This window comes from Parasteatoda tepidariorum, chromosome 2 (genome assembly GCF_982258835.1).
Source record: "Parasteatoda tepidariorum strain Cologne lab strain chromosome 2, Ptep-v5.0, whole genome shotgun sequence".
NCBI lineage: Eukaryota > Metazoa > Arthropoda > Arachnida > Araneae > Theridiidae > Parasteatoda > Parasteatoda tepidariorum.
The window spans coordinates 116,614,104-116,624,169 of record NC_141756.1 but is presented as its reverse complement, the minus strand read 5'-3'; the positions used below and the strand labels follow the sequence as shown (position 1 = coordinate 116,624,169).

The following is a 10,066-nucleotide window of genomic DNA, read 5'->3' as shown; positions in this document are numbered from 1 at the left end:
ATCATATCTCAAAACGGTAACTGCAAGATATTTCAATTGCATTTCTAAAGAGTTACTCTTACTGCAAACAAAAGTTCAAAAGCGCGCGATACGCTTATCATGCGATTCGTGCATGCGTGAGCCTTTACCTCAAAATTTTCAGTGGAAATCTTTTTAATGCAATGAGGATGGTATCTAAAGAAGAAGGAGGAAATAAAAAGATGTCCATTTTTAATATTTTCAGACAAATTGCAACTTGTTTATTTACAAATAGTCAGCAACGATGCACGAAAACCACTTAGTACAAATTGATACTGCGCGCAAACTTCCCCCTTCACAAGCGAAAGGTAAAAAAGCAGAAAGTTCCATGCTAAAATTAACAGTTGAAAACTTCATAATACTCGTCTGAAAGTAATCTAATCTAAAATTTAAAAAAAAAAATTTTAATGTTCATATATTAATTTATTTTACGTGTGCTAAACAAACGCAGAATATTATGTGATATTCCAGAACCGCTTAGTAATGAAAACAAGTTAGGCAGAAATGGTTCTGTACGGAGTATTAGCTATACTTTAAAGAAAAAAAAAAGTTTTTACCATTCATATCCTAGAAAGCTTGTAATCTTACGGAAACCTTGTGACTGAATTTTCTTTTTATTGTCCCGTAAATATTTAAGGTGGAAGAAGTGATGAGATTCAGTCGGTATACCGACAGACCGGCACTTTGATTCTTAACATTTCTAAAAATTACGGCGTAGTTAAAATAACCAGCCACTATTGATTTAAAACATTAAATTTCGGCAGGAGTTCGATTCCTAGCTAACAGAAATAAGTGTATTTCGATTTTTATCATCTTGGAGCATTCAATAAATTTCAGTAATTTTTCTAGAAATAATTTTTGACTGCATTAAAAGCGAAAAGACAACTAAATTGAGTAGGAATTTTCTTCTAAAAACTCTAATTCATATTCGGAATCGGTTGACGGACGTACGAAGCAAAGGACACAAAAACAATTCCAGTATTTTTCTGAAAAATATTAGAGATTAATAGTCGTTGAGCGCAAATTGGGATGTGATTACTGTCGCAAATATCCCAAATAAATGCAACGAAAGTTAACGGTATTCATGCTTCTAGAAAATAAGAAAATAAAATCTTCAAAAAATGTTTTAAAAAACACGAAGAAAAAAAGGCATTTTTAAAAAGGAAGTGAGTAAATTTCAAGTAATTTATCCGCATAACTTTGAATAGTTAAACATTAATCCGATATGCAAAGTTGATCACAAAATTAAGGGAAAATGCAGACTATAGAATTAATATGTTTAATATTTAATACTGATTACGCTTGACGAAACGTTGTCGTCCATTCTTAGACATTTAAGATGAAATTGCGCTTCAAATAAAAAATTTTAAAAAATGGACTGAATATATAAAAATTGGTTTTTATTCAAGAAAAACAGCAACAAAAATTATGGATTTTATTACCAACAAAATAAAACATAAAATATTTGGTAAAATAACTAAGGAGGATTTAAAAATGTGCATTATTTTTTATAAGGTTGCAACAGTTCCAAATTACACCTTTCATTCTTATTGAATTGAGCAAAAACAAGATTCTAAATCAATTTTGAAAATTCTAATGTGGACTTTAAACAGCATAGAATTTGATAAGAGTAGATAACGAAATATTATAATTGCATTTTGTTCTGATGGAGCCAATGTAATGTTGGCAAAAAAATCTGGTGTTGGTGCTAGAATTTGGAATAGTTTTCCAATCATTATAGTCAAGCATTCCCATAGTTTGGAATTTAAATCATCACTTTTTCCTTGTTTCAGATTATTCAATCAAAGAAATTAAATAAAGTTAATCACTTTAAATTTTTTATTAATACAATATTAGCTATTTTTCATAATCAAACAAATATCAGATTGAATTTGTCAAGACCATATAGCAGCTTTGTAATGAAATTTAGACTCTTAATTTTTTTAAGTCACAATAACAGTATGCAGATTAAAAATCAACAGCTGCAATTCGACGCGCTGATCAATATCTGTAGTTTTGTTTCAAATCAAATGAAAAATTCTCCGGCATGCAGAAACGCCAAGAAAATAAAAACTTTCTAAAAGATCTTAACTAATGATGGAGACTAACAGTAGCGTGCCAATTTTTTTTTTCGACTAGAGGGAGCGAAAATGATCATACATTTTGGTCGTTTTATTAATTTAAAATCAATCTTATTATTTTAAAATTATTATTAAAATCGTTCATTCAAAATAGTTATTTCATCACATTTACATGCGTTATAGTTGCATAAATTATTTCCGGTGAGTAAGACGATCATTCGATAAATCAAAATAGTTAACAAAAATTATTAATGAATCGGAAACAATTTAAAAAGAAAAATTAAACGTGAGAAATGTTAACTAATGAATTTTATAACTTAATTCCTTTAAAATTTTTAATATTGAGCAATACATTTTATTGATACACTGTGATTATAAATGACATAAAATGGTTTTTGCTCCTCAAAAACAATTTATTTAAGCATAATTTGTGATTTACATTTTGATCTGGGCATAATTTTCGTTTCAAATTTTTATTCAGGCATAAACTGTAAAAAAGATTATTTATTTATCTATTTATTTATTTAATAACCGTCGTTGAACAGCCGACCCAATATTTGGGTTTACGACTAATAATGTTCAACTCCGTAACCTTGTGATTTTGAACCCAATCCAGAAGATAAGGGAACTCCTGGATCAAGTAATGGGAGAAATTTGCCTTCGTGGAGGACTTTTTTTTGATGGAACTAACCCGGATTTGCGTTACATGTAGAGGAAGACCACGAGAACCTCCCACTGTTAGTCTGGCGGCAAGGGGGCTCTAACCCATGATCCGTCTACCACTGAGGATATTTCACGTAGCACTGTGGTCGGTGCAAGCCTGATGCGGAATTCGCATGGACCAGCCATCGCCGGGATCGAACACCGGTTCACCTCGTTGGAAGGCGAACTCTCTATTCCCTCAGCCATCTCGGCTCAGGGGATAGAGCGGGAAAAGGTTTCTCAAAATTGAGAAAAATGTGTCAAAATAGTTCAGAAACTAATATTAGTCAAATTTGAAACAAATCTTGCTTAAAACTGCAACAGCCTAAACTTTTATTTAAGTAAAATGCATAATCTCAATAATGATGTAGAGGTAGAGGGAGATGTTCCTTGGTAGGATTCGAACCAAGGAACGCAAGGTTTGTAGTAGGATGCTCTAACTACCATAGTTGTGCATCCGAGCACAGGGTGAGCCATAATTTCCAATTTCAGTGGTACAAATAGGTTGCAATTTTAAAAATATGCTCCTAATGAAAGCAAATGAAATGATGCATCACGGGAAGACGAAAGTTCTCGAGATATAGCGAAATACGCAAAAAGTGAAATTATCATAAAGGGCTTTATAGACCGTTTGTCTGACTAAACTATTCGGACCATTTTTTCTCTTCGGATTGTGATTATCCCCATACGCCAAAGCTTGACTATGAATTTTTGTTTATATCCCTGAAATAAACAATTATTGCAATTAAAATTTCAGTTGAGCTTTCTCAAAATTGTCTGGAAGCCGCATGGACAAGTGGAACTTAGTCATTTCATTTTAAGAGATCCAATCAGAGCCGGATTATACCTTTCGTAGGCCCTAGGCCAGTGATTCTCAACCACTGTGCCGCGGCACTTTTGTGTGCCGCCAAATTCTTGAAGTGTGCCGCCAAATTTCAGAAATGAATGCTTTTTTTATTACCAGTAGAGTTCCAAAAGATTTTAATAAAACTATTCATAAAATTGTAATGACCATTTGACAACAATAGAGGAGAGAATTATTAATTGTTTTACAAATTTAGATATAAAAAAAAATTGATTGGGTTTGTAATCCATTTGTAATAACGAATACTTCTGTATTTGAATTAACTTTGAATGAAGAGGAAGAGCTAATTTCGCTTTCTAACCATCGAGATTTAATTTTAAAATATTCGGTAGAATCAATTAATTCATTTTGGATTAACATTAGATGCGATTATTCCATGATAGCCAAAAAAACTTTAAAACTATTATTACAATTTTCTACATCTTATTTGCATGAATTTGGATATTCAGTATTAATTATTAACCAACATAAAAACGAAGAAAAAGATAGACTGTTGAATGTAGAAGACGATATGAGAGTTGCATTATCATTTTTACGACCAAATATAAATGAAATTATGAAAAAACATCAAGCTCAAATTTCTCATTAAAAGTATTCTTATTATTCATTTGTAATTAATCCCTTAATAAACGTTGTTTTTGTAGTACATATTATATTATTTTACATTCAAAATTATTATCATAAACTATTTTACACAGTGGTAGTACAATAGGTGAGTAAACAACTTTTAAACTTCTCTTTTTCTTTGTGTGCTGCCAAATTTTGAAATCGTTAAAAGTGTGCCGCGAGAAAAAAAAGGTTGAGAATCACTGCCCTAGGCATAGCCGTTTTTGGGCCCTCCCCACCTCCCCCCTTTGTCAGAATCTGAGATTAAACTAAAAGCGCAAAATTTGGTGAAAATTTACTCATCGGATTTAGAGCAAAACTTTGTAGATGAATTTTTACTATTTTCAAATTTGTATGAACATAAATCTGCACAAGAAAAGTTGAAGGCTCAAATTAAAGATAAACCTGTGAATACTTTTCCTAACTTTCGCATTGCATTAAGAATATATTTGTCGATTCTTGGATCAAATGCAGAAGGAGAAAGATCTTTCTCCAGATTAAAATTGATAAAAAATTATTTGCGTTCAACAATGAATCAAGATCGTTCGGCATCGCTCACACTTATGTCTATTGATTACGACATTTTGCGTAGTTTGGAATTCGACAGTATAATACAAGATTTCATTGAATCCAAAAATCGCAAAAAAGTAATATATTAGATCATAAGATTCTGCAAAATAATTTATTACCGAAAAATATTATATTTTTATTTGTATTTTCATAATTTTGTGCAAAATACACTTGTTGTTTTTAAAGCTAAATTATTTTTGTCAACAAATTTTTTTCTCCCATGTTTTTCGTAGGCCCTAGGCACGTGCCTAGTGTGCCTATAGGTTAATCCGGCCCTGGATCCAATAATTTAATTATTAGAAGAAACATTTACACTAATTGAATTAATTATAAAATCAACATTCATATAAGATGGCTCTTAATTCAAACTTGCCCACGACCTTTATTTCTTTTCCCTCAGTCGAAATTTTATAATAACCGATCAATATTGTTTCTTTTGGTTGTTGATTAATATCGCTTAATAATTTTTTCAATAAATATCTGGTCTTCCGAACAAAGCTTAGAACATTCCAAAAAATATACTAAAATTAATTTTTAATGGTTAATTGGGCTAAATATTAAAATATTGTTATTTGACCCCAACTAAACAAAACAAAATAAATAATAACTAAAGAATTTTTTAAAACTGGATGAGATGAATTTGAAAACAATTTTTTTATGAGTTCCATTGATATATTGTCGATTAAAGAAAAAAATATAATTCAAAAGAAACTAATAAGAATCAGTACTATACGGTATATTGAATGGGCCGAAAAATATAACATCAGAAAAGAGGTTTAATATAGAATTAAGACTGTATATCTCTGTCTTTATACAATATGGAGAAGAAATGACTCAATGGTTAAGGCACTGAACTGTCATTGTGAAGAACTGGGGTTCGATCCAGCTTCAGATCGATGGGTACAACTTATCTGGGAAGTAAAGGCGGCCTGTGCGCAGTGCTGACCACATTGCCACAATCATGGCGTTGGTCTCGAAATTGCATAACCTTCACCTCTATGACCCCCTGGTTCAATGGAAACAATAAATTCAAAATAAAACAAACAACGTTATTTTTAAAAAGTCATAAATAAAGTATTAGTCAACAAGGTAGGGAAAAGTGGGACTAGTTTGGACACTTTTTTACAAATTTGTCAGGAAAACATATTTAATATAATTTTTAACTCATGAAGATTTTTTTAAAAGCAATTGGAATGAATACATGCATTCTGGTACGCATCTGAAATAACAAAGTTGTTTAGTTTTTCCATAATAAATTTTTTAAATAAAGCTGTTTTTGTCTACATTAGGCTAGTGTGGGCAAACTTAATAATTTATTCAACAGTCATTCATTACTATTCAGAAAAAATATGCCTAAAGTCAAATAGAAATCAATCATTTACGTTCTATTGGAGTATAAATATTGACATATTAAATTAAAATTCTGATTTGTCATACAGCATTTCACTATGCTAAAAAGGACATTTTGAAAGCAAATAAATACGCTAAAAAATCAGCACTCAATTTTATTTTATTTGAAAGCACAGAACCGATTTTAAGTTAAATCAATTTTAAAATCTATAGTTTTTAACTCGATGGTGAAATAGTCCGAATGGATAACGTACATTGTTTGGCGATAATTTACTTAACTGGAGCAATGAAAACAACTTGCAAAAAACCATTTGCTGATAGTATGTTTTAGTTTAATGTATGTCAAAAATTCTTCATAAGTTCATTTATATTTAGTTATATTCTTTTATAAAAAGAATCTGACTTAATATACATAAAGGTTTTTTTTAATTGGTTTATTTTACATGATAAAGAGAGAGTAAATGTGCAACGGTTCTACATAATGTGGTTATCATATAAGAAAAAAAAGAAATGGTAAATTTAAAAAAAAAAAAAATTACCAATTTAACTTGACTTTATTTTCTTGAATGTCTCAATTTCAGAAGGGGTGAAGGTATTTGCCCTCTCAATTAAATTTCCAAAGAAAATAAGGTTCTCAATTTCAAAAATAAGTTGAAATTTTTTTTTCTTTCTGAAATTACCAATTTAATTAGATTGTATTTTCATGAATGTCTAGATCTCAGAAGGGACGAAGCACATTATTCACTCATTTACTTTAATTTCAGAGGAAAATTAAGTATTCTACTTGAAAAATCACTTTAAAGTTGAAAAAAAAAGAAAAAAGAGTTCCTTATTTTTTTTATTTCTAATTTTACTAATTGAACTTGATTTGATTTTTGTGAATGTCTAAATGTCCAAAGGGGAGAAACACATTATTCGCCCTTCGATTAAAGTTCACAAGGAAATAGTTTTTTTCTTTTTTTGAAAATGGCCTCAAAATTAAAAAAAAAAAGTTCTTGTTTTCTAAATTGTCAATTTTACATCACTTTATTTTTACGAAAGTCTAAATTTCGGAAGAGCGCTTCGAAGCACATTATTCGCATTTTATTCACCCGAAGCCCATTATTCGCCCCTTCACTTGAATTTCAAAAAACAAACTTCAAAACTTAAAAAAAAAAATTATTTTTCTAAAATTTTACTTATTTGCAGTTTCTTTTTAATCGTAATTTACTTGACTTTATTTTCACGAATTTTCAGTTGGAGCGCAACATATTATCCGCCCCCTCACTTAAATTTTAGAGGGGGCGACTGCCCTCTCTAGCCCCCCCCCCCCCCGTAGGCACGCCACTGCTTGTTCCTAATATTAATGATACTGTTCGAATAAATCCTTTCTACTTTCCCTACGGCCACAGCCTCAGAAGATCGAACATTTTCATTCTCTGAATGTTAGAAAAGTTTTTTTTTTTTAAAAATATGGAGAAGAGAGAAACAGATGTCGTAAAATTAGTAACTAAGTAATAAATTTTTCTCTTCAATCAAGACGAATTATTAAATTCTAAAGAATAACACAAATAAAAAAACCTAAAAGATTTTATTTCTTGCTTAGAGTATTTTCTGTATTATTAATCTCAGTACTAAGAAGTGCAAACGGCACATTTTTTTCTCTTGTTGTATGAATATTTTTCAAATATTTTTATGAATATCACTTTAAAAATAAAACTTTGGCAAATGTAATTTACTTTATTATTTTCACAATAGATGGCGGTATTTGTTCTTCATTAATTTCGTTCAACTTATTTCTTATTGTTTCTCTACCTATTTGTTATAATAATATTCGAAACTAAAAATTTCTTCTAGGGTATATAGCTACATTCAAGGGATACAGCAATAGTTCAATATTATATCTCTTGGAATTTTTAAAAAAATAAATATATATATTACTGTAAAAATAATAATTATGTCACCCCAAAGAGAAACTGTGATGTGCTCCTGTACATTTGAATATTTATTGCATTAAAAGCTATTAGAACAGACTTACTTAAGGTTTTGAAATTATTTAAAAGAAAAATCGATTTCAATGAAGCATTAGAACAATAGATATTATCTTAATTAGAATGTCAACATCATATTAGAAAAAAAAATTAATATTGATAAAACTTATTTATTTTATTTGATTTAAATTGATTTTGTTCAATTAAAAAAATTTCCGAAATGTAACATATTATTAAATTACAGGAGGGTGTTAACTATAACTCTACATAATAATTTAGTAAAAATGTATTTCATTTAAAAAATTTAATGAAGTAGAATGGAGTATAAGAATACATTGAGTAGTTTTATAATGGTCTATGACTCATGATTTTAGACACAAAGTAGACTCGGAGTAGAAATAGTTTTGGTTAAGAAAAAAAAATGTGCCAAGTAATGAAATAACTTAGTTTTCAATGTAGTTTTTGTGATGTAGTGGCTGCGATAAATATGATCATAACTGGAGTTTCATCAACGACAACTTTAATATCGCCAAGCTTTAGGAAAACATCGATGAGACATAATCATTTTACTTTCGTTTATTGCGCCACCACAAACTCTAAGTAAATAGTTCTCCTTATTTTCAAACTTAAAATAGTCACATTGTATTATTGTATAATATCAAGTGTAATATTGCAAGGTAAATTTGAAAATAAAAACTACTTTAAAATACAATTCGGAAAAATATATAAAAACGAATGTTTGTATCGCGGAAGAATACATAAAATTATTTCGCAGATGTTCCCGCTTTAGCAGTCTTAAGGATTAATGGTGGTGTTGTGTTTGGTAATCGGTGTCACCTTTGTTGTGTGTGTGTGTACATCAAATGTTTATAAGATTGTGTCGTCGAGTGTAATAAGTGATTAGAATATGGGAGCAAAGAGTCGGTAAGTGTTCTTGTGGTCGATATTTGGATAATGCCGTCATTCGACTTCTGGGAGGTGGTGGTGTGACGACGACACAGCATGGCAACGCCAGCGCACGCTCGGATGGCTTGCCCAGAACAAAAAATTTCCGATAGCGTCGAACAAGAAGGAGGGGAATCTTTAAAGAATGGAACAACACTCGAAGATTCTGATGATTCAACGGGTAATGTGCTTGTAAAAAATCGTGCCCGATCACCAGCGGCCGCCACTAATAACCCACAACACAGGGATATGGCTATGGATGGTTTTCAAGATGGAGGGAGTGCTAACAGTAGGCCTCCTGTTAACGTGGAAGGCAGCGGCGGTTTTCCCGCTTCCCTCGATAATAGGTCTCGGATTGATTACCAACAATTTAATCAAAGTTCCAGAGTGGACGTTAGTAATGAAGATTTTAGGAATTCTCAGGAACCAACGTTTAACCATGGAAGTGATATGAGCAGCTATAGTACTGGACGCTATGATCAACATGGCGGAGGCCAAAGTAGTGATATGACAACAAATTCTCCATCAAATAAAATGTATTCACAATATAATCAGCCTCAATTGAGGCCGAACTACCCCCCGGGGCCTCGTGGGCGATCCATGAGTAATTACCCCGGGGGCAATAATGCCCAGCAGCAAAGGTTTCTATCGGGCCCAACGCTTTCGCAACAAACAGGACCCACACCGACGCTCAATCAATTGCTGCAGGCTCCTAACTCTCTTCAAAGGTATCACAATAATTATGATTACAAAAATATGGACCCTAATAATCCACAATATCAGGCAACGAACAGTACTTGGGGTAGGAGTAATACTTCGTCATCTGGATATCAACAACAAATATCTTCTTCATCAATGTATAGAAATCAGGTATGTATTTCTCAATAAATATTTTTGGTTTTTAAATTGCATTTTAAAAATTTAAACACTTTCATTAAAATGCAGCTCATCTTTTGTTA

General features: G+C 31.1%; 1 protein-coding gene across 2 annotated transcripts in view; it reads left to right on the top strand.

Annotated features, from left to right (window-relative positions):
• The first annotated feature begins 8,722 nt into the window (after positions 1 to 8,722).
• LOC107455734 (trithorax group protein osa) overlaps positions 8,723 to 10,066 on the top strand; it is a 139,306-nt gene continuing 137,962 nt past the window's right edge. For both annotated transcript variants that reach the window (XM_087158145.1, XM_087158144.1), the window contains exon 1: positions 8,723 to 9,977. In XM_087158145.1, the coding sequence (XP_087014271.1) occupies positions 9,165 to 9,977 (813 nt within the window). In that variant the 5' untranslated portion in view covers positions 8,723 to 9,164. The remainder of the gene's footprint in view (positions 9,978 to 10,066) is intronic.